Below are 26,482 nucleotides of genomic sequence, written 5' to 3'. Positions count from 1 at the left end.
GCTTTTGCATTTTTCAGCTTGAAATTGTGCAATCTGGTGCATTCTGTAGCGAGTCTTTTAACTTACACTTGAATGCAACATTTATGCTTTAAATTGGATTAGGTATAAATTAGGTTAGGCTAAATTACATTCCTAATTAAATTCCACAGTAGAGCCAGGCTCTGATCAACAGGTGCCGCACACGAATCATCTTAGTATATTCATGTATGGAAATCAGATTATAATTCATGCTGTTATTCATATATATAGAGAAAAAAAGAGAAACAAGGCAAGAGTCGGACTTCCATCACTGTTCCGCACAAATAAATCAATCAACCTTATCCTCTGACTATAGAAACAAGACGAAAATAATGTTCAATCGTATATTGTAGATTAACCTTTATTAATCCATGCCATTTATAATCTCCACTACACATATAATGCATGCCACCCATTACATGGTATTACTGTACCACATAAATGCTGACAGCCAGCTAGCAGAACGTATGCTGAGCTTCATGAGCACGGCTGTGCAGTTTAATGCTCTGTATTTCTCAATGGAATAAAGACCTATGTTTTACCATGTATGTTATAGCGGATCATTTACAAACATGGTGTCATAGAAAACATAGAAAACATAGAAATTAGGTGCAGGAGTAGGCCATTCGGCCCTTCGAGCCTGCACTGCCATTCAATATGATCATGGCTGATCATCCAACTCAGTATCCCGTACCTGCCTTCTCTTCATACTCCCTGATCCCCTTAGCCACAAGGGCCACATCTAACTCCCTCTTAAATATAGCCAATGAACTGGCCTCAACTACCCTCTGTGGCAGAGAGTTCCAGAGATTCACCACTCTCTTTGAACCGCTTCTCCACCTCTTTTGCCTGAATTTATTTTAGTTTATTTTTTTACAACGGACCATCGCTCTGTTACTATGGCCGGGTCATTTCACAAACCCGATCCTCTGATATTCGACAGTGAACTTGCCGAAAGTCGGCGCATCTTTGAGGTGGAATTTGGAATTTTCATTGATGCTGCCCACCCGGGTGCAGATCCTCACACCAATTCTCCTCAACGTAGCGGGCACAGAAGCTGCCCTGCGGGCTCATTACGCACCAGAACATACCCATGAGGTAATCCATGTTAGGACCCAGGCAAAGTCTATCAGAGACCCCACCTGCCTCCTCCGAAAGTTCCATGAGCTGGGCCAACTTCGCACCAACGTTATCCTGGAGCACCACAAATTATTTTCCCATAGTCAACATGAGACAGTCGAATCCATTTCACAGCAAGACAATGATCCCAAACATACCGCTAAAGCAACAAAGGAGTTTATCAAAGCTAAAAAAATGGTCAATACTTGAGTGGCCAAGTCAATCACCCAATCTGAACCCAATTGAGCATGTCTTTTATATGCTGAAGAGAAAACTGAAGGGGACTAGCCCCCAAAACAAACCACAAGCTAAAGATGGCTGCAATACAGGCCTGGCAGAGCATCACCAGAGAAGACACCCAGCAACTGGTGATGTCCATGAATCGCAGATTCAAGCAGTCATTGCATGCAAAGGATATGCAACCATATATTAAACATGACTACTTTCATTTACATGACATTGCTGTGTCCCAAACATAATGTTGCCCTGAAATGGGGGGACTATGTATAAACACTGCTGTAATTTCTACATGGTGAAACCAAAATGTATGAAAATGGCCTTTATTAAAATCTGACAATGTGCATTTGAACCACATGTGATTTTTTTCTATTACAAATCTCAAATTGTGGAGTACAGAGGAAAATAAATAAATGATGGATCGTTGTCCCAAACATTAAGGAGGGCACTGTATATATATACCATAGTTTAAAAAGCAGGCCAGATGCAAGCTATTCTGTGGCAAGTGATTTGCTACCTGACTCTCTAACATCTCTTAACCATCCACAGAGAATATGGATGCCCTAAGCAATATATCCTTATCCGGACTCATTCCTGATCATAGTTTCATTGCAGACAAATTTCATTAACTCCTGGAAGAAAAGTTGCCAAAGTAAAAATTGTTTTATTGAGCAAATAGCAGTTTCTGCACAACATACGAGCAGAATTATCCCTATAATATGAAGAATATGTGTTTTCTGCCAATGCATTATAGAAATTAACAGTTTTTTACATTAAAGATTCTAGTGCTATTATTTGGAGCCAGTCATATTGTAAAACTTGTTTCCTTACTGAAATATAGAACAAAATGTTGACGGAACAGAAATTGAGGCTCCATTTGGGAAGAGAGAGGCATGGGTCAGATATTGGCAGCTAGCATCAAACATATCCCTGGAGATGTTTAGGGGATTGAGAAGAATACTTAAGATGAGAATTAGGAGGTCAAAAAGGGTGTGATAGCTCTGATAGGTAAGAATAAAGAGAATCCAAAGAGTATTTATGTATATTAATGTGAAAAGTGTAACTAAAGAGAGAACACGTCATTCTCACTAAAGTGGTCATTCATGTGCGGAGCCACAGGAGATGCGAAAAGTCCTCAATACATTTTTCTCCTCAGTTTTTACTACAGAGAAAGATGTGGACAAGAAATCTTGGGAAAGTTAATCATAATGACTTGTGGACCGTTCATATTAGAGTCAAGGAAGTTCTGGATATCCTAAAAAGTATGAAGGTAGATAAATTTATCGGACCTGATCAGGTATATCCAAGGCACTGTGGAAAGCAAGAGAGTAAATTGCAGGAGTCGTGATTGAGATACACAAATCATCATTAGACATGAGTGAGGTGCCAGAGGACTGGAGGATGGCTAATGTTGTGGCTCTATTTCAGGGCTGCAAAGAAAAACCTGGTATCTTGTAAACCAGTAAGCCTAACATCTGTGGTTGGAAAGTTATTGGAGATCATTCTAAAGGGAAGGACAGAAATGAATTTGGGATAGTCAGCATGGTTTTACGTGTGGGAGATCAAGTCTCACGGATTTGCTTGTTTTTTGAAGAAGTAGCAAATGAGGGCAGAGTAGCAGTTATAGTTTATATATATGGATTTCAGCAAAGCCTTTGATAAGGTGCTGCATGGAGGGCTGTTCAGGCAGGTTAGATCACATGGGATCCAGCCAGAGTTATCTAACTAGATGCAGAAGTGGCGGTGGAGGCCATCAACTGATATCCCTGCAACTCGACCCAGTGTCACCGCATAGATCGGTTAGGCGGCGCGACTCACGTCGCAGCGGCCTCTGCAGTCCGTCTGTTGTTGGTTTTTTTGGGGGGGTTTTGTCTCGTTTTGTATGTAGTTTTTATTTTTTTTAAACTGGGTATGTGTGTGGGGTGGGGAAACTTTTTAAAATCTTTCCCCTGCACGGAGAACCCAACCTTTTTCTCTGTCAGGTCTCCGTTGTCGTTGGGGCCGAGCACCGTGGAGCGGCCTCCAACCGGAACGACCTGGGGCTCCTGTCGCGGAGCTGCGGACCTACTTACCGTCACGGGGCTGGCCAAGTTCGGAGCGGGAGGAGCGGAGGTGGCGCGCTGCTGCGGCGGGCCCAGGAGATTCGGAGGCTCCAGCCGCCGGCCCAGTGGACGGTGACACAGGGAGCCCGTGGGTCCCTGCTGGGAGACCGCTTTTCGGGGCTTCCGCAACGGCAACTTCTCCCGCCCGAGTTGCGGGGTTGAGGATGACCTGGAGCAGGGCCTTACATCACCCGGCGCGGCTTTAAATGGCCGCGGGACTTGTTAGCGCACGCCGGGGGCTCCAACACCAAGACCCGGAGCGCGGCCTTGCATCACCTGGCGCGGCTTTATAATTGCTGCGGGACTTATTTACCATCGCCCGCCGGGGGCTTTGACTCTGACATCGGGAGGAGAACGAGGAGTGCAGGGGAGAGATAAGACTTTGCCTTCCATCACAGTGAGGAGGAGATTCACTGTGATGGATGTTCGTGTAAATTGTGTTGTGTCTTGGTTCTTCTTCTTGTTTGTATGACTGCAGAAACCAAATTTTGTTTGAACCTCTGGGTTCAAATGACAACAAATAAATTGTATTGTATTGTGTTGTATTGTATTGATTAAGGACTTTTAAGACCAAGTTAAGACTCTATATTTTTAAGAACTTTCAACTTAAAGGATGCATGATGGTGCCAGAAACATAGCGGCTCTTAAGTACTGCTTCAGTGTAATCTACTATACATACTCTTGTACTTAAATACAAGGGGTATGTTGGTTGGAGTGGGCAAGCAGAGCAGAGGGATCTAGGGATAGAGGTATATAGTTCCTTGAAAGTATCTTACAGGTAGATAGGGTGATCAAGAAGGCTTTCAGCACATTGGTCTTCATCAGTCAGAGCAGTGAGTATAGAAGTTGGAAGGTCTTGTTCCTGTTGTACAGAACATTGTTGAAGCCATATTTGGAGTATTGTGTTCTGGAAAGATGTGTTTAGCTAGAAAGGGTGCAGACAAGATTTACAAGGATGTTACCAGGACTCGAGGGCCTGAGCTATAGGGAGAGGTTAAGCAGGCTAGAACTTGATTCCTTGTAGCACAGAAGGATGATGGGTGATCATACAGAGGTGCATAAGATCAAGAGGGGAATAGATAGGGTAAATGCTCAGTCTTTTATCAAGAGTAGGGGAATTAAGAATCAAAGGACATGGGTTTAAGGTCACGGGGAAAGATTTAATAGGAACCTGAGGGGCAACTTTTTTTTAAAGAAAAGGTGGTAGGTATATGGAACGAACTGCCAGAGGAGGTAATTGAAACAGGTACTATTACAATATTGAAAAAGCATTTGGAAAGGTACATGGATTGGATAGGTTTGGAAGGATATGTATCAAATGCAGGCAGGTGGGACGTGTAGATGGGGCATGTTGGGCCGAAGGGCCTGCTTCCACGCTGTGTAACCCTATGATTGTGCTTGTGTATCGTAAGATTTTGTGTACAAAAAAGGAATTTCACTGCACTAGTGACAATAAAGTACCATTGAATCATTGAGAATTAGTTTTATGGTTGGAAAAAGAAGATGGTGTTAAAAGCCGGAAGCACGGAACTGTAGATGCTGATTAATACACAAAGAATACAAAGGGCTGGAGTAACTCAGCAGGTTAGAAAACATAGAACATAGTCTGTGAGGTTAAACCTCTTTAGGTGCAGGAGTAGGCCATTTCAGCAACAACGATGAGCTGGCCTACAGGGAGGAGGTCCAGCCCTTCAGCAGCCTGCACCGCCATTCAATATGATCATGGCTGATCATCCAACTCAGTATCCCGTACCTGCCTTCTCTCCATACAATACCCCCCTGATCCCCTTAGCCACAAGGGCCACATCTAACTCCCTCTTACCAATATAGCCAATGCATCACTGGCCTCAACTACCCTCTGTGGCAGAGAGTTCCAGAGATTCACCACTCTCTGTGTCCAAAAAAAGTTAGGCAGCATCTTTGGAAAACATGGATAGGTGACCCTTCGGGTCAGAGATTTAATAGCATCTGAAGAAATCCCGATCCGAAATTTCACCTATCCTTGTTCTCCAGAGATGTTGCCTGACCTACTGAGTTACTCCAGCACTTTGTGTTCCATGGTGTTGAAAGGTTGTTTTTTTAGACTTGAGGCCTGTAATCATTGGCGTACCTCAGGGATCGGTGCTGGGCCCCTAGCTGATTGTCATCTCTACCAACAACTTTGATGAGAATGTACAACGCATGATTAGTAACTTCGTAAATGTTGTCACAATAACTGGTATCATAGACAGTGATCAAGAATTACAGCAGGATCTTGATTATCAGGGCCAAGGAACAGCAAATGAGAAGTGTTACATTCTGGGAGCTTAAACCAGGGCAGGACCATCTCAGTATATGGTCGGGCTCTACCATTATAGACTGTTTAAGAACATGGGGGTGTTGTAGAACAGAGGGATTTAAGAGTACAAGTATACAGTTGCCTGAAAGTGGCATCGCAGGTTGTAGGGCGGCATTTGGCACATGGCCTTATCCAGTCAGGGAACTAAATATAGAAGTTGGGACATTGTTACAATTGTACAAGTCGCATAAGGAGTATTGTGTCATGTTTTGGTCACTTTCCATCGGAAAGATGCCATTAAGCTATAAACAGGGCAACAAAGATTTACGAAGATTTGAAGGCCTGAGCTATAGGAAGGGGTTGGGCAGGTTTAGCTTTATTCCTTGGAGCTCAGGAGGCCGAGGGGTGATCTTATAGAGGTGTATAAAATCAGGAGGGGAAATAGATAGGATCATTGCACAGCGTCTTTTTTTCCCCAGTGTAGGGGAATCAAGAACTAGAAGGCACAGAGGGTGGTTAGTACATGGAACACGCTGCCAGAGGAGGTAGTTAAGGCAGGTACAATAACACCATTTAAGTCATATGGACAGGCACATGGATGGAATTTGTGGTCGGTGGGAGCACTGCAGGCCGGCAGCCCCGCCTGCAGCGTGTGTCTATCTACTTTTTTTGTTTTTTTAGTATGTTTTAATGTATGTTTTTAATGTTTCTTTGTGTGTCTTGTGTGGGGAGTGGTGTGGGGGGGTAAGGGGGAAACCGCTTCGGTCACCTCCTCCACAGAGAGGCGACTTTTTCCATGCCGCCTCCCCCATGGCCTAACAGCAAGGAACGGTGCAGCCTTTCACGGAGACGCGCCTGGGGCTTCAGCCGCGGACGCAGCACAGACTCTCGGCGTGGAGCCGGCGAGCCTTCGCCGGTGCTTGCTGGAGGGGAGCGCTCCGTTTCATTGGCCCGCGGCAGCCTGCAGCCGTGGTCTGCAGAGCTCCAGCTGGCGCGGTGTCCGCAGCCTGGGATTCCTCGTTGGGGACCAGGAAGAAGAAGCTCCCACCGCCGGCCCCGCGGCCTACTTCTACCGCGGGCGCGGCGGCAACTTACCATCAGGAGCGGGATCCCTTGCCGGGGACCCCTGCAGGGGAGCTTCGACCGCCGGCCCTGCAGTCTGCGGTGCTTCTGGCTGCGGCACGGTGGGAACTTTAAATCTTCGACCGCCAGCCTACACCATCTTGAAGCCGCGGGTCTCCGGTGGGGGAGGCACTGTTTCAGGACTTACCTTGACTTGCACTCATCTGGATGCCCGTAGTGGCGGCTGCAAATGGTTGAGGTCCCGACCACGGGGGAAAATGGAGGAGGACTGGCCAAATTTTGTGCCTTCCACCGCAGTGATGAATGCTGTGGTGGAAATTTTTATAGTGTTTTTGTGTGTTCTTTTTCAATGTACCGCTGCTGGCAAATTCATTTCACTTGCACTTTATCTGCAAGTGATGAATAAAACTGATTGATTGATTAGAAAGGGTTTATAGAGACATGGGCCAGGCAATGGCAAATAGGGCTAATATTAATGTCATCTCGAACGGCATAGACAAATTGGGCTGAACAGCCTGTTTCCATGCTGTAGGACTCTATATCAAACTCAGGGGATCAGGTAGCATATGTGGAAAGAATGGACAGACATTTTTTTTGGGTTACGACCCTTCTTTACACTGAATGTGTGAAAGCTGGAAAAGAGAGGAGAGGGTGGGAGAAAGCCTGATGATAGGTGGATACAGGTGAGGAGGGTCATTGACAGATGGGGACAAAGGATTGCCCTCAGCCTCTGCCAGAGCGAGGCCATGTGTAAACTGGAAGAACAGCACCTAATATTCTGCAACAGTGGGAACAATTAATTCTCCAATTTCAAGTAATAAATTTATTTTTATGGGCGCCTTTCAAGAGTCTCAAGGACAAAAAATACCTCCTTTGTCCCTCAGCCCCACTAAGTCACACCTTGATTGCCTATGCACTGACTCATTTCCTCCATATAGTAATTACCACCTACTCTGGAAGGCAAGTTACTATGAACCACCTAATTAACTATTTACAATGGAATCATAAGAGATTGCAGATGCCGGAATCTTCAGCAAAACACAAGGTGCTGGAAGAACTCAGCGGGTGAGACAACAACTGGGATGTTTTTGGCCCATATCACTGCATCCAAGTATCCTTTAAAATTTAAAGTTTAAATGTTGAAATAGTACCCCCCTCCACTGTGTTCTCTGGCAGCTCGTTCCATCTATCCACCATCCTCTGTTCAGAAGCGGCATCACAGTTCCCTGGCACATCGTTCCTCTCAGATTGAACTTCACGGGTGGCACAGCGGTAGAGTTGCTGCCTGACAGCAAAATGCAGCGCCAGGGACCCAGGTTCGATCCCGACTAGGGGTGCTGTCTGTATGGAGTTTGTACTTTCTCCCCGTGAACTGCGTGGGTTTTCTCCGAGATCTTTGGTTTCCTCCCACATTCCAAAGACGTACAGGTTTGTAGGTTAATGGGCTTGATTAATTGGCTTGATAAAAATATAAGATTGTCCAAAGTTGGCGATATGCCGACAACAAAATTCAGAAGGTTCAGAAGGTATGCCCTCTTGTATTTGACTCCCCTATCCTGGGAAAACAACTGCGACCATTCACCTGATCTATACCCTCATATTATATATCTCTGTAAATTCACCCTCCAGCCTCCTATGCTCCTGGGGAAAAAAATCCTCAACTATCCAACCTCCCCTTATAACACATGCCCTCCAGTCCCAATAACATCCTCGTGAATCTTTTCTGCACCTTTTCCAGCTTTATGACATCCTGCCTACAGCTGAGCGATCTGAACTGAGCATAAGTGCAATTTGACCAACAACTTGTACAGCTATGATATAATGTCCTGATTCCTGTACTCAGTGCTCTGACTAATGAAGGCAAGCATGTCAAATGCCTCTTACTGCACCCTCACTCCATATGTCCCAATTTTCAGGGAACAATGTACATGTACCGCTCGGTCTCTGTCCTATAACATTGTCCAGTCCTACCCTTATGGCAATACTTCCATATCTTTAATGGGCAATATTTCCAGCTTTAAGCATTAAATCTACACGTTTCATTTGCCTCACCAGAAGTGATGAATATTTTTATTAGGTACAAATCGCCAAGTGGGACAGGCCCTTTAAAGACTCAAGTTTGTAAAGATGTCATTCAGTGCCATCAACTTTCCTCCATTTCAATCTCCTCAAATTTGTATGGAAAATGGAGTGATCATAACATTATGTAAATATCAATGAAGTTAATCACTAATCAAGTTGATGTTACAATGTAAGTAATTTATCAAAGGATGTTTGACCATTGCAATTTCTACTTCATAATATTTTGCTCTGAATTCCTTTGAAAACAAAAAACACTTTTCCACTATTTTTTTCTGTGCCTACTTGGCTACAGGATACCATGAGTCAAAGATCAACAAATTTTCCTTCAGTCTCAAAGAATAGTTCTATTTGTCATGCACATTATACAATAAATTTAACAGAAGACATTCAGGTCATTTGTTTTAATGAATGATCCTTTGCAGGGCTCCCACTTTTTTTTCTGTTTCCAGCTGGGCAACCTAGGCAGCTTTTTAGGTTGCCAAATGACAGTTTAGGTGGTCAATTAAGACGGCTTGCATGACACGTGCGATAATATGCTCGGACGAGTGCGTAGTTACCAGTCGGAATTATGCTCAATGAAGCATTCACATATTATTTCTGCTTCAAATAAAGTCACAAACTAAACAGATTCACCAATCAAGACATGATATATACCACAATGGGGAACTCTAGGGGCGCTGCCCTTGCAGCAGCCTCTACCTACAGCCTGTATGTAATTTCTATCTTTTTTATTATTTTTAGTTAGTCTTAAGTCTGTTTTAGGGGGAAACCTTTACTTTTCTATGTGGGGGAGGGGGGCAGGGTAAGGGGGAAACCGTCTCCCAGTCTCTTCCTGGCGGGGGCGCGACTACTTCTCCGAGTCGCGTCCTCGCCCCCCACCTCGCGGCCTACCAGCTGGATCGGAGCGGCCTTTCCTGCCGGGGACCGGGAACCGGACCAGGGCTGCTACAGCGGCGGCGCAGCGCTGGAGTCACCACGGAGCGGGCGATGCCTACCTGGGTCGCCGTTTGGAGCTCCGGAGCGTTGGGCCGTTGCTCCAACATCGTGGAGCTCTGGTGCGGAGAGCTTCCAACGCGGGCGGCGCTGAACAACACCGAGGAGTCCTGGGGCGCCTTGTAGACGGTCTCCAGCAGCAGTCTCCACCCGGTGCGGCCTACGGACCTTGGAAGCCGCCGACTCCAGTAGGAGGGCGCCGACTCTGGTGTCCACGCCGCTGAGGACGTCCCGCAGCCCCGACGTCGGACTGGTATCATCCCGGCGTGCGGTCCTGGACATCGGGCCGCCCGTAGCTGCAACTGCGGAGGGCTTGGGGAGACCCTGACCACGGGGAACAGTGGAGGAAAGAGACTGACTTTGGTGCCTTCCCACACAGGGGGAAACTTTGGTTCTGCTGTGTGGGGATGTTTTGTGTTAAATTCTATAGTGTGTTGAGTCCTGTTTATTTTTATTGTATGGCTGTATGGGAATTCATTTCACTGTGCCATCTGGCACACGTGACAATTAACTTACTTATCTTGTATCTTGTACAATGACATGCAGCAAAATTATAATACAGTATCTCAACTCTTTTTACATGTTGCAATGAATGTAATTTCTATTATTTCTTTCCACTTCAAAACAAAAATGTGTTTGGATTATTCAGCGGATGATCAATCTCGGTGAGACCAAGCGCAGACTTGGCGATCGCTTCACATACCATGTTAACCTACAAAGCCAATGCGTCTTTGGGATGTGGGAGGAAACTCACACGCTTGCAGGGAGAATGTGCATATTCAACACAGACAGTACCCAAGGACAGGATCGAACACAGATCTCTGGCGTGTGAGGCAGCAAGTCTACTAGCTGTGCCACTATATTTTGTTTTCCAACACACAAAAAAAAACGTTGATAACTTTGGTTAATAAAAAAAAAAAAAACTATCTATTTTCAGTCTTAAATCTCTGTCACGCTATGTCCCCTTTTACAGCTACTGTACGTTTTAATTCAGTTCCAGACTATGGAGTAAGTACATTGGCCATAAAGTTGCTGCCTAAAAGTGCCAGAGACCCGGAATTGATCCTGAATATGGGTGCTGTCTGTATGGAGTTTGCTCCTTTTCCCTTTGATCACATGGGTTTTCTCCAAGTGCTCTTGTTTCCTTCCACATTCTAAAGGTGTGCAGGAACCTATTTCAGACCCAACCCAAAACGTAATATTTTCCTTTTGTTCAGAGATTCTGTCTGACCTGTTGAGTTATTCCAGCTTTTTGTGTCTATATTCGGTTTAAACCAGCATCTGCAGTTCCTTCCTACACACACGATACTGTACAATAGAACTTTATTAATCCCAGGAGGGAAATTGTGTGTGTGTGGGTATATATATGTATTGCACACACACACACACATACATATATACACATATATAAGACCAAGTGCAGACCCGTTGGGTCTGTTCCTGCAACGCGCGGTTGCAAGGGGGGGCGGCCCGACGTCATCGCGCAACGCCACGCGCTAGGCGTACGCCGTCAAGACGCTGCTTACGACGTCGAGACGCTGCATACGTTATAGTTATATATTCATATATAAATATACACTGCTTTGTTTTCTCATTTATAACATTGTTTACAGAGTACTATGTTTACATATTCTGTTGTGCTGCTGCAAGTTAGGATTTCATTGTTCTAACTGGGATGTGAGAGAATAAAACATTCTTGACTCTTGACTTATGTCGTTAATGTGTGGAATAGAACTAGTGTACAGGGTGATCAATGGTCGGCATGGACTCTGTGGGCCGAAGGGCCTGTTTCCGCGCTGTTTCTTTAAAATTAAATTAAAATTAAAAAACACTAAAACCAGCGTGAGTCTAAAGAAGGGTCTCTACCCGAAACGTCACCCAATTTCTTCTATCCAGAGATGCTGGCTGCTCCATGGAGTTCCCCCGCATAATTAAAGCATGGAATAGTCTTCACCCTACCATAGTTATCCAACCAGACGCAACTAAATTTAACGTAGCTCTTTTTTCCCTTAAGTCCAAGTCAAGTCAAGAGTCAAGAGAGTTTTATTGTCATGTATCCCAGGTAGGACAATGAAATTCTTGCTTGCTGCAGGACAACAGAATATGTAAACATAATACAGAACAGGAGATAAAAGTTCAGTGTGTCTATATATATAGACCATATATATCCACAATAAATAAAGATAAAATGCAATAGGCTGTTATTGTTCATAGTTTGGAGTTTGGTGAGTTTTGATCACACACCACTGACAAAATAAAGGTGTTTTACAAATCCAAGGTTTACTTTGCAACGTGATTGTATGCACTAATTTCTTCAAGCTCTGCAAAAAAAATCCATGTCATGAGATGAACAACATTTTAGATCTAAGCCTTTGGGAATCAGTTAGATTTGGGGAAACGGGGAGCTGGGGTCATTTAGTATACAGTTCTTCATGGTTAGAAAGTGGGTTACTGAGTCAGGAAAATTTGATTAATTTTGTGCTGCATTAATCTTCAACAATACAACTCACAATACTGTTTAGTATTTTCAGTTTAAATGTAAAAAATATTCTTGCTATTCTTCACCCATTCCTTCTCTCCATAGATACTGCCTGTCCCGCTGAATTACTCCAGCAGTTTGTGTCTACCTTCTTGCCTCTGTCTCTCTTCCAACAGTATTCGAATATAACTTTAATTCATTGGGCTTGGCTGAGATGAAATTACAGCTGTGAATCAGCATTTGTTCTTTTTCTGCAGGTAGTTAGCCATCTCTCATCTGAGTACCCATTCAAACATTTCCCCAAATGTCCTGGTTTATTTTTCAGTGAAGGAACATTAATTGAAAGTAGTAGAGTCATCCAGGGGAATTGTTTCACAATAATGTTTAATAAAGATTGCAACACTCTACCTTTTATGGATATAGCATTATTTGCTCAAATGTAAGATATTAAATTTGTTAACTAACTGGCAGAATGGCAAACCTAGTCCTCATTAGCAAATTAATTTATAAATTAAATGGTACACCATCCTCAAAGAGTTCTGGAAATCAAGACCTTTCATAGAGTAGGACGCAAAAAGCTGGAGAAAAGGAATAGGTGACGTTTCGGGTCGAGACCCTTCTTCAGTGTCACTAATTCTTCAGGTCTGAAGAAGGGTCTCGACCCGAAACGCCACCTACTCCTTTTCTCCAGATATGCTGCCTAACCCGCTGAGTTACTCCAGCTTTTTGTGTCTATCTTCGGTTTAAACCAGCACCTGCAGTTCCTTCCTACACCTTTCATAGCGTAGATGTGGCAGAATCCTGATTCACATAGTTTTAAACTTCTAGTGTATATATGTGCTTCTGTCTCCCTGTTGGTCTTTTGAGAGTGAATGAACAATAATTCTTTTAAAACTTTCTTCCAAGGGTTCATTATCAACTCTGAGACTATTTTTGCCAGGGTGTATTAATTTAAATAATATCTTACATATATGCAATCTGTATGTCAAATTCTCCGCCCAATAATCTACCGAAATTATGTTTTACATAAAGTGCTAAAATTAAATATAGTCCTTGTGAGAAAGTTGATGCTAAGTGGCTAACAATCCCAAATATTTGTTTGTAGGGTAATGGCTACTGTAAATTATTCCTACTGTAGGCACTCACATTGTCATAATGAGCAAGTACACAACAAAACCCAGATGTTAGGATTAATTGTCACAACATACATAACAATTATAACATTACATTTCACACAACTAATGCTCTATATAAAACATGCATATCCAAGTTTGTTTATTGAAAACATACCTGCTTCTGGGAAGAAACATAGACTCTTTGATAAATACGGAACCAGACAAGAGTATGTACCAACAGGTTCCAATATCATCAGGGCTAGGATAGAGAGAAGAAAAAAAATAACACATAAACACACAATGGGAATATGCTCTAACAAAATTAACTGCACCGACATATAAACTTATTGGTTCTGTAGGTTTATTAACACGGATTTACATAAGGTTTTGTATATTATTATCACACAGCGTGCCTAATTATTTTAAATGCATTTGGTGTTTTAATCAATTAGCATAATGTATGATTAGTATTTTTTTAATGAAATAAACAATTTACAACATAATTAAAACAAATAAAAACATTATAAAAACAAAAAATGTTGGAAACATTCAGTAGACCAAGCATCTGTGGAATTTTCACAGATGATACGTAACTTACCAAGTATTTCCAGCATTTTCATTTTTTAACCAGATTTACATTATCTGCAATATTTTGCTTTCAAATTTGCAATTGATGAAACACATTCCCAGCTTGCCAATAAATATAGCAAGAATCATATTTATCAATGTTAAATACTTTGCATTCTGTCATACCCCGCCATTCCACATCATTCCCCACCAGTTATACTTTTAACAAGCCAGTCTCAGGTTTTGCTGTAAACCTAACAAGAACTCCTGCCAATAGGTGTTGCTGTGCTGTGACCTTGGCACAAATCCCTGTTCAATGTTCAATGTCAAGATGTTTCCTGTGAGGACTGGTATTGGGCGGAGAGAGATATAGATGAGCTACAGATGTGGGGCTCAGTAATGCACCCTGACCAACACTAATTCCGGACATCACTGGGAACCAGCAGCCCCTCCTTGACAGACTAGCCAGATCCTGCAGTTTCACTCAGTACCTCCTGTTCAATGCGTTAGAAGATTAATATACCTGTAGATACTGTGTATAGTAACTATGTATAGTTACTATGTCCACTTCTCTTTGTTTGGCTACACTCAATGAATACAAGTTCAATGCCCAGCAACCACTCTTACGGATGTTTGTTAGCACAGAGAAAACTCAAGCCTAGGGAAAGCTTTGTAACCAAACAAATAGGGAGAAAAAAGCAGCTTCTATCACCTCCAACAGGTCTCACTTTGGCAGCAGTGCACCCCCTGGCCTGTATTTGCTGCACTAAGCTGCTGCTCAGCTTGTCTTGACCCACCCAACACCCTCACTCACAAGCAATCTTCTCCATACCAAGCAGTGGGCTCTTCATTACAGCAAGAGCACCAGCAGAGGGCAAAAATCTGCACCAGCGATTTGGCACAGCTGCATGCAGCAGATGGGGAAAGGCTAGAGTTCACATCAGGTCTGCAGCACGGTTGGTAAGGCAAGGTTTTGTACCAGATTCACAACACTATGCCACTGTCATTAACACATTTATATAATATAGTTTTATAATGGGCCTTTTTAGCATTGATTCCATCACTGATCTCATTCCTCGGAACACATCCAGCATATGATTTTTTTCATGAAATTGCTGCAATTACACTGACCTACCTATGATGGCACTAGAGAGCCACACTATCTAGGCCACTGAACATACATCAGAGAAATAACCGTACTCAACAAATTCCACTTACAGACTTGAATTTGACTATCTTTTGTAATTACCATACAATAAAAATAACATTTAAGAATTGCATAAGAACAAAATCTTTGCATTAAAAATCAAGATCATCTTGCAACTGCAACCCGACTCCAACAACTTTCCTCTTTAACCCCAATTCCCTGACTTTATACAGGTCCACCATGATTTTCTGGCAACTGGTGGTCTGAAACCTCCTTTAATCCAGACAAAATTACGAGCACACCCTCCAAAAATGTGGCGCCTAGGCCGGGTGAGGCAGCCGATCTAGACCTCATCGGGACCTGCGGCCGATCTGCAGGTCAAATTTGCCCCCTGCAGCCCGGGCTATAAAAATCCGGCCCAACCAGAGCCGGCAGATCCATTCCCATAGCCCGACATCCAAGGCAGACTTTGCAGGACCGTATCTCGGCCGCCAGAAAATCAACGGTGGACCTGTGTTAACTTTCCTGAATATGTCTAGATTTATTTTAAAATAAATTTAGTAACGTGTATATTATAAAATCTCTGCAAAGATGAACTACAGATAATTAGGGATAAATTGGGGTTAAACATGCTACATCTGTTTTCAGATTTAGATTATTTGGCACTCGCTACACTTTGGATGGGAAGATAGGTGATTTTGTTTATGGCACAAAATACCTCAATAGACAATAGACAATAGGTGCAGGAGTAGGCCCTTCGAGCCAGCGCCGTCATTCAATGTGATCATGGCTGATCATTCCCCAATCAGTACCCCGTTCCTGCCCTCTCCCCATATCTCCTGACTCCGCTATTTTTAAGAGCCCTATCTAGCTCTCTCTTGAAAGCATCCAGAGAACCTGCCTCCAGAGAACCTGCCCTCTGAGGCAGAGAATTCCACAGACTCACCACTCTCTGTGAGAAAAAGTGTTTCCTTGTCTCCGTTCTAAATGGGTTACTCCTTATTCTTAAACTGTGGCCCTTGGTTCTGGACTCCCCCAACATCGGGAACATGTTTCCTGCCTCTAGCGTGTCCAAACCCTTAACAATCTTATGTTTCAATAAGATCCCCTCTCATCCTTTCAAACTCCAGTGTACTAGCCCAGCTGCTCCATTCTTTCAGCATATGACAGTCCCGCCATCCCGGGAATTAACCTTGTAAACCTACGCTGCACTTCCTCAATAGCAAGAATGTCCTTCCTCAAATTAGGGGACCAAAACTGCACACAATACTCCAGGTGTGGTCTCACTAGGGCTCGGTACAACTGCAGAAGGACCTCTTTGCTCCTATATTCGATTCCTCTTGTTATAAAGGCCAACATGCCATTCACTTTCTTTATTTATTTTATCATTGCTATTACAATTTTCTTGACCAAAAAAACCAATTTCAACTGATAGAACTGAGCTTCATCAATCACATTGAAGATCTGTGCTCTATTTATGGAATATTGCTGCACCATGAGGATTTTTCTCCATTACTCAGACAACCAATCTAATGTTAATATTTGAAAAAACAAATGCATTCACTTACTAGTATAGGACCTCATTTGCCTCATGCCGTTCATATCTGACAGTTTCACACATTAATCTGTAACAGAAAAATAAACACATTGGTCCCTTTTCTTTGCCAAATACTGATAGTGATTTTTTAATTTTTTATTAATTTCTCATGCAATAATTACCAAACATAAAAATGTAAAAGTTGGAGGCCCAAATAAACAAAGGTACAAATACTTAGATCAATCACATTTACAAAAGACTAATCACTATTTTGTATTTGTGATTTATGCCCTTTCTGGAAAAATGAACAAAGATTAAATAAGATTATTTGTTTAATTTATTTAAGACAGATAATGCTCGATCTATATTAATGAACAAACAAAACTCAGAAAGAACAACTACTCCAGAAAGTGTGCTGAGAGATCAAACATGCTTGATAGTTAGATTGTGTAACAGACAGAAATTGAACAATACATTAAAAAATACAAAATATCATTCAAGTGAGTCAATATAAATTAAAAGAACATATGCAAAAATATTGAAATACTCAAGCAGAAAATATGAAAACACTGAAGACAAGGAAACATAATAAATAACAGCAGACAACTTCATAAAATTAAGCTAAGAAATAAACATCCCAGAAACAAAACATATTAGACCATTTGCCCAGCTGGATAAAACCTCATTTTATCCCATCAAAAGATTCAAAAAAAGTCATAATTTACCTTCCCATCTTTAGATACCAATAGAATGATGCCACATTCTCAAAATATTCAGACCACCAACTTCTGTTTGGAGTCCTCCCTTATACTGTTATACTAGCCTACTCCCAAGCTACACCAAACTCCTGATGCAGGATGTCCACCTGGACCCAGTAATCCTTTGCCTCCACATATGTTGCCTGACCCACGGATGTTCCTTCAGCAGCATTGTTTTTGCTCTAGATTACCGCCTCTGCAGTCTCTTATGTCTCCCTATTGTAAAGTTTTAAACTTAACAACAATTGCAGATCATTCATTAGTCAATTTACAAGACCTGTAAAAAGTTATATTTCCACTAAAGAGAATGCTAAATGAAAGAAAACACCAAGAAACGCCCTGCATGATCTTCTAAATAAACCCTGTCATGGGAATTCTCAGCTTCACCACCAATTTCCATCCTGCACTCATATTCACTTGGACCGTCTCCGACATCTCCCAACCGTTTCTAGATCTCACCATCTCCATCACAGGAGACGGACTATTGACTGACATCTACTACAAACCCACTGACTCCCATAGTTAATAAGACTACACTTCTTCCCACCCTGCTTCCTGTAAGGACTCTATCCCCAGCTTCCAATTCCTCGTCTACAACGCTTCTGCACCAGGATGAGGTTTTCCACACGAGGGCATCGGAGATGTTCTCATTCTTTAGGAAATGGAGGTTCCCCTCTTCCAATATAGATGAGGCTCTCACTAAGGTCTCCTCGATATCCCGCAGCTCCGCTCTTGCTGGCCCTTCCCCCATTCGTAACAAGGTCAAAGTCCCCCTTGTCCCCACCTTCCACCCCATCAGCCGCCACATACAGCATATAATCCTCCAACATTTTCGCCACCTCCAACAGGATCCTACTACTGGCCACATCTTCCCATCTCCACCCCTTTCTGCTTTCAGCAGAGACCGTTCCCTCCGCAACTCCCTAGTTAACTGGTCCCTTCCCACCCAAACCACCCCCTCCCCAGGTACTTTTCCCTGCAACTGCAGGAGATGCAACACCTGTCTCTTTACCTCCCCCCCCTCTACTCCATGCAAGGACCCCAACTGTCTTTTCAGGTGAGGCAGGGGTTCACTTGCACCTCTTCCAACCTCATCTACTATATCCCCTGTTCCAGGTGTCAACTCTTGTACATTGACAAGACCAAATGCAGGCTCAACGATTGTTACCTGGTCTCCTGGTTACTCAGCACTTTAACTTCCCCTCCCATTCCCAATCTGACCCTTCTATCCCGGGCCTCCTCCATTGTCAGAGTGAGGCCCAGTGCAAGTTGGAGAAACATCACCTCATATTTTGCTTGGCTAGCTTGCACCCCAGCAGTATGAACATTGACTTCTCTAACTTCAAACAGTCCTTGCTTTCCCTCTCTTTCCATCCCCTCCCACTTCCCAGTTCTCCCACTACTTACTGTCTACAACTACATTCTATCTCTGTCCCGCCCACTCCCCTGACATCAGTCTGAAGAAGGGTCTCGACCCGAAACGTTGGCCATTCCTTCTCTCCAGAGATACTGCCTGTCCCACTGAGTTACTCCAGCATTTTGTCTCTACCATGGGAATAATTACATGCAATTCAAATTTAATAACATAGAACAAACCTACTATGATACCATGTCAAAACATTAATTACAAATTTTTCTCCAACTAAATGAAAATGGCTCTTGCCATAAAGGCAAAAGGAAGGATTTGAAGAGAATTTGACATAGGAAAACATGAGGTCATGTACCAGGGAAGAGAAATCTAAAGATTATCTAAATGGGAAAATATTGCACATACGCAAAGTTAAGAGGATCTAAGTGTTCCATGTTCACAATTCGTTAAAGATTAGGCAGATAAGGATAAAAGCATGCAGAAATATTGTTAAAGGTATTAGTGCAGTCACGTATGGAGTTACGTGCACTGATTTGATTTCCCCATATAAAAATGTAAAAAAAATGTATTGGAGGTATTCATAAAGAGATTCACTTGGTTAACTTCTGAGATGAAGGGGCATATTTTTTGGAATTCAGAAGAGTGAGGGTGCTTCCCATTGAAACATATTGAATCCTAAGGGTAGATGTCAAGATATTTCCACTGGCGGTATCAAATTGAACAAAGCAACATCGTTACTAGATAGGGGACATTCATTTGAAACTTAACATATTCTTACACAGAGTGGCATATCTCCAGAATACTCCAGAGGAATGCAGGGGCTAGGTCATTGGATGAATTTAAAGAACAAGTAGATTATTTGTTTTTTTAAATAGGGGAATTTGTGGTTAAGGGAAACTGGACAGAAGAGGAAATTGATGCCAGAGCATGATCATTTAAGATCATGTTGATCAGTGGTGCAGTTGAATGGGCCGGGGCCTTGTCAGTGTCCATAGCGTTTTTAAAGCAAGTAGAGGGAGTGTGTGTGTGTGTGAGAACCCTAGTGAGCAGAGGTGATAGTCCCTGTGAGTGTGAGTAAAGGCGAGTGTGAGTAAAGTCCAGGAAATTGTGTCTCCCCACCCGATGTTTTAAAAGTGATGACTTGAGCCGAGAGACAATATCAATGTCAGCAAGAAAACAATCCACACATTGAGAGAACAAAACCCCCATGTTTTGAGAGGTGGGGGATAAACCCCCCCCCCCCCATGCTCATACATTCGACAGACATACAATACTCGAGCGATTGGAGTCGTTTATCACTTGATTCGGTCACTGTTAAGCGTTTGTTAAATGTCACTTTTAACATCGTATTAACACAATGTGATAATACGATGCCCCACAATTGTACCCACATCAGACTGTTTTAAGAATTTCTCTGTGGGTACAATTACCATTTGAGCTAATTGGATGTATTGGTGGATTGGAAAGATTTAAACGGGCATTGGATTTAAACGAGTTAGGTCATTAAGGGCTGACAGGCTAGCTTGCAGGTAAGTCCCTCATTCACGGTCACTCACTTTATTTGGTATTTTTTCCCCATCTTTCTCTCTCTCTCCCCTCCAAGGTTGGTTCTTCTGTTTGCCTTTATTTGATTCAGTTTTATTTGTTTAAGTGTTATTTATCACATTGTAGCATTTGAAAGATTCAAGTGGGTATCAGACGCTTTCTAAGGGGTGAATCGGCCCGTTCGTGGGGCCTTTCATCAACCAGCGTGGGCCTCAGGATCTTCCATCGACCCTCGGTCAGGCAGTCAAACTGCTGTGTCGAGGCAATCGAGGCTCCCGGTGTTGAAGCCCCTGCCAGGCGATGGAAGATCCCACGGACGATTTTAAGCCAAGCCGTCGAACGGGCCGATTCAAGCCCCACGATTCAGGGCAGACGAAGCTGCTGTTGCTGGAGTTTGGTGTCGGTCACCAAGCAGGTCAGCTCCCAATGTTACCGTCCACAGGGCCCACCCAAAGCCTTGTGTGTGCGAACGTGTGCAAGCATGTGGGGCCACCAAGAAATTGTGTGTGTCCCCCAGATTTGAAGCTATTTTTGCCCCTGCACACACACACACACACACAAACACAAGGGAAATGATATTTGTATCAAAAGAACTGCACCAAATTGCTTAAAAAATCCATATATCAAGAAACTAATGATTATGAACCATGGAAAGGCGGAAATTGAGTTTTGCAGAAGCACCATTTTTTTCTTTTCATGATGTTTTGCTAATAACAAAATGTGACCTGCAAATGCTGAAAATCCCATACGTCTACAGCAGGCACGTGCTGTCAGGATAGGAAAGGTAGGCACTGCCTACCCCGACTAAAATTATAACATAGTAATTACTAAATATAAATAGTAAAGGCATGGGAGAATTATGAATATCTAAGGGATCGATCTCTAAAGTAGGCATAATTCTCCATGCCTTTCATCCGCAGCGCTTGTAACACGGGAAGGTCTGTGCAGCCCACGTGTCGTCAGTGCTGCTGGAAGCCGTCACTTTCAATCGGGGCTGAAGGCAGCTGAAATTCTGCCTTTGCAGCACTGTGCATGCTCAGCATCCTACTGCGCAAATGCAGCGCTAGTTTCTTGGTGGGATTTTCAATTATGGATTGGCATTATTTTAAGTGTATAAGGAAACAGGGAGAGAAGAATGGAGCTCGTGTACCAATGATGTGATAAGTACATTTCTTGGTGATGTTTTTAAAAACCTCTCTCCTGCCACTCATGTCCTTAAATTCCGACAGCGCGATTGAGGTTACTCAGGAATTTAAGGATTTGCAGGAAGCCGCTGACATGAGCAAGCGACAGGTGAGAGGTGTTCAGACGGAGAGCACTGCCAAAGGTGAGCAGGCCGGCAGAAGGCGCTGAAGTGGCAGCCAGTTCTGCTGTCGGGTCCCGGCGGCCGCTCGCAGCTCCCCGGGCTGCTTCTATCCCCGGCTACAGTGCGTGGCTTCGCGCCCGGAGAGCTGCGGCAGCGGTGAGTGAGTGAGTTACTGGCATTATCCCTGACCCCTCCTTCTCAACATTCCTGTTCTCCACGCAACTTTATCTCTGGCACAGACTCTCCACACGCTGTGAAAGGAACTCTCCCCCCAATTGGTCCCTTGAACAAGTGTTGTCTTTCAATAAGATGACAACTGATTAAACTTTTTCCTGTACTCCCGTTTTTCCCACCATCTCTCCACCTGCCATTAATCTACCCCACCCACCCATTCAGTAATTCAGAATAAAGGAGACTAGGAAGCCTTGGGCAAATTGATTTGTTACTGTTTTTGGTTTTTATTTTTTATTTTTACGGAGAGAGCAATCTGCGCATGCGCGGTTTAAAAGTTTTTTTTTAAGCCGACTGAGTGCCTACCCTGAGTAATTACTCACGGCACGTGCCTGGTCTACAGCCACCAAAAGAACAGAGCTTCCACAACACATGCAATAATTTTATAGTTGCCAAGCTACAACTATTTTCATAAATATCAGCTTCCAAATCTGGCTAACTTCCAACAGTCAATGTCAGATACAAAACTTGTTGAGAAGCTTCATATGCTAAAATTCATATGCGTTCTTTGTGGTATTAAGAAAATACAACAGTACAAGATATCATTTCACTTAAATATTTTTTGAATATCATCGCAAGAAAGCAATTTATTGAAATGTTTAAGAGGAAAATCAGCTTCTTTATTACATAGAAACATAGAAATTAGGTGCAGGAGTAGGCCATTCGGCCCTTCGAGCCTGCACCGCCATTCAATATGATCATGGCTGATCATCCAACTCAGTATCCCGTACCTGCCTTCTCTCCATACCCTCTGATCCCCTTAGCCACAAGGGCCACATCTAACTCCCTCTTAAATATAGCCAATGAACTGGCCTCAACTACCCTCTGTGGCAGAGAGTTCCAGAGATTCACCACTCTCTGTATGAAAAAAGTTTTTCTCATCTCGGTTTTAAAGGATTTCCCCCTTATCCTTACGCTGTGACCCCTTGTCCTGGACTTCCCCAACATCGGGAGCAATCTGCCTGCATCTAGCCTGTCCAAGAATTTTGTAAGTTTCTATAAGATCCCCTCTCAATCTCCTAAATTCTAGAGAGTATAAACCAAGTCTATCCAGTCTTTCTTCATAAGACAGTCCTGACATCCCAGGAATCAGTCTGGTGAACCTTCTCTGCACTCCCTCTATGGCAATAATGTCCTTCCTCAGATTTGGAGTCCAAAACTGTATGCAATACTCCAGGTGTGGTCTCACCAAGACCCTGTACAACTGAAGTAGAACCTCCCTGCTATACTCAAATCCTTTTGCTATGAAAGCTAACATACCATTCGCTTTCTTCACCGCCTGCTGCACCTGCATGCCTACTTTCAATGACTGGTGTACCATGACACCCAGGTCTCGCTGCATCTCCCCCTTTTCCTAGTCGGCCACCATTTAGATAATAGTCTGCTTTCCTGTTTTTGCCACCAAAATGGATAACCTCACATTTATCCAAATTATACTGCATCTGCCAAACATTTTCCCACTCACACAGCCTATCCAAGTCACCTTGCAGTCTCCTAGCATCCTCCTCACAGCTAACACTGCCCCCAAGCTTAGTGTCATCCACAAACTTGGAGATATTGCCTTCAATTCCCTCATCCAGATCATTAATATATATATTGTAAATAGCTGGGGTCCCAGCACTGAGCCTTGCGGTACCCCACTAGTCACTGCCTGCCATTGTGAAAAGGACCCGTTTACTCCTCTTTGCTTCCTGTTTGCCAGCCAGTTCTCTATCCACATCAATACTGAACCCCCAATGCCGTGTGCTTTAAGTTTCTTTCCTTTATTGATGAAGGAACTGCAGTAAAATGGGTAAAAAGTCTTGCAGTGGATAAAAAAAGTAAACATCATCTTTAAATGACATTCTTACCTCAATTGATGTTCTCTCAAGTTTGACAGTGCTTCCATTCCATGAAGATACGAATAAACTATCTCCAAATCCTGCAAGAACAATAGTACAAATTAATTATTCAATATTATCTTACCAAAATATCATGAGCTACATGAAAAATATTGTGTTGGCATTATTCATTCATTAAAAGTTGATATGAAGAGATTATACTTTGGGAAAATTACATAGTAAATGGAACTCTAACTATTTTTAAAATTCCAATTGAATGTCCACATTTCCTACAATCAAGGGACAATTATACTCCACAAAAAAGATTAGAAAATGTTTTCCTATAAATTACATTACTTTGATCATTCGAAACAAAATATTTCCAGTACTGCAAGAATCTTTTTGAATTTTATAAAAAATACCAGGAATCGTCCCAAGGTTAGTATATGGAAATGGTGGGAAGTTTGAAGCAAAGATAACAGTCAAATCTTGTTGTTACCCAGCCTTCACCATCAGAGGTGTTGTATATGCTCTCCCCAGACCTGCACTTATTTAATACAGATACATAAGTGGATTTTTGCAGGGCATTGGATTCTCAAGGCCTCGACTGAACATTGGCTTCAGGCTTTGAAAGGTGGCAAAGTTGGTGTCAGAGTTTTAGCATCACTCTAAACTGCCAAGGAATACAGGTTTTTAACTGGTTCTAATGTTCTGAAATATTTAAACATTATTCAAAAATTGTGTGTTTTATTAAAAATGAAACTAAAACTGCAAAACTATAAGAGTTTATTAAAATGCATATTATGTAATCATTAAAAACAAACACAAGGAAAATGTTCTTTTAAGTAATTTAAATGAATAGATTACCAAAGGCCAATTGCTTTAATGTCTTTATATGGAAATGTGGATGTTCAACGTGTACTTTTAAAAAAAATGAATGGGATCAGGAAAGGGCAAATGTTTTTGTGGCTTTATATGGTCGGAAATGTGGATCTTCAATGTAAACTTTCAAAACAAGAATGATGGGGAATCCCAGCAATCCTGGACTTTGCTACAATACTCCGCATCCAGAGACCCAGCACAGTGACTGATGTGGCACCACCGTCATAAAATGAGCCCAGGAATCACTGCAACTTCCCAAAAGCCTAGAACTTGGTCCACAGTGATTGGCTGAATGTCCTATGGAACACACAAACCACAGCCAGCACATCACACCCCATCACGGCAAAGACATGACTATGAACTATTTAAAAATAACTAAATGAAATTGATAAAATAACCATGTCAACAAACATTGTGTTTTTCACAACTGCAACTCTATCTGGCATCCCACTAGTTTCTGAGCTATTCTAAACAATTGGAAGATATATATAACAATAGAAGATACTTTAAAAATAAACACGTTTGAATTTACACAATATATTCAAATATTTTTGTGGATATAGGTTAACTGTATCCTATTTAAGAAAACTGATATTAAACCTGTCTTGAGGGAAGAATGCTATTCAAATAAAGAGGGTGCGAGTAACGAATCACGGAATGACTTACTTTAAGTAAGTAAGTAAGTTTAATGGCCAAGTATTCACATACAAGGAATTTGCCTTGGTGCTTTCATGTATAAACTCAAGGCATTCAACATCTGCATATTTTCACATTTCGTCGTCAAAGACTAAATAAAGAAATAGTCTGAAAAACAGCAATTCAGGAGTTCTAGCACATCAGAAATCTAGGTAGTTGTTTGAAACAAGGGAATAATTCTTGTAGGAACAAAGCCTTTTTATTCAGGAGAGGAATTTGTACCTGAAACTAAAGCCGAGAGGCTTTACATCACAACCACCTGGCCTACAGAATAACATTATTGCAAGCACCCAACTGAACTCTGAGCCCAACATAGCAAGTCTTAGTTTTCAAGTTAAACGCCTTCATATTCACGTAGTCATTAATTATACTAGAAATCTATGATTGCTTCCAATACAAAAAAAGCTAATCAAAAATTTACAGCAACACTTCAAATTTCAAGTATTGTTTAATGTTCAAATGTGCAGCATCACAAAATCCTACTGACAACATAATATTCACTACAACACATCAAACTTTGAGCTGCACCATTTTAATAAATTCCGATTTAAAAAAGTTTTAATAAGATAAAACTAAAATGGGTTGGTCATTCATCAAGATATCATTAGATACCACCTAAACCACTAATCTCACAGTTCAACTCTTTCAAATAACATTTGTATAGTGCCCTTATTTTATTACACCTTATGGATCTTCACAGACACGCAATCAGAAAACAAATCACACTCAGCTAAGGAAAGAGACATTAGGACAAGTAACCAAATATATGATTTAAAGCATCTTTAAAAAGAAAAATAAAGAGCTCAGGAACTAAATGAAGATCAAACCAGAGAAGTGCACAACAAAGGCAGAATTTGAGAAACGCAGATTTCTCAGAGGATACGAGGTTGATCAACAAATTGTAAAATTAAGTCATCAGTGGATCAGAGGCCAAAATAGGACAGCTGAAGGAGGATCTCAGCCCGTAACGTCACCCATTCATTTTCTCCAGAGATGCTGATTGTCCTGCTGAGTTAATCCAGCTTTTTGTGTCTACCTAGGGTTCATAGATAAATGGGAAGTCAAAATAGGCCATGAATAACAAAGAATTAGAAGACTCAAATTTATTAAGAATGAAA

The 26,482-nt window shown here is 42.3% G+C and overlaps 1 protein-coding gene across 3 annotated transcripts in view; it reads right to left on the bottom strand.

The window, feature by feature from the left end:
- The window catches only part of rapgef2b (Rap guanine nucleotide exchange factor 2b), a 301,306-nt gene that overhangs the window by 194,384 nt on the left and 80,440 nt on the right, over positions 1-26,482 (bottom strand). For all 3 annotated transcript variants that reach the window (XM_055645980.1, XM_055645960.1, XM_055645969.1), the window contains exons 2-4: positions 23,817-23,887; positions 16,789-16,845; positions 13,682-13,765 (exon numbers count right to left, since the gene is read on the bottom strand). In XM_055645980.1, the coding sequence (XP_055501955.1) occupies positions 13,682-13,765; positions 16,789-16,845; positions 23,817-23,887 (212 nt within the window). The remainder of the gene's footprint in view (positions 1-13,681; positions 13,766-16,788; positions 16,846-23,816; positions 23,888-26,482) is intronic.

This window comes from Leucoraja erinacea, chromosome 1 (assembly GCF_028641065.1).
Source record: "Leucoraja erinacea ecotype New England chromosome 1, Leri_hhj_1, whole genome shotgun sequence".
Taxonomy (NCBI): domain Eukaryota; kingdom Metazoa; phylum Chordata; class Chondrichthyes; order Rajiformes; family Rajidae; genus Leucoraja; species Leucoraja erinaceus.
This window is presented reverse-complemented; position numbering and strand designations above follow the sequence as displayed.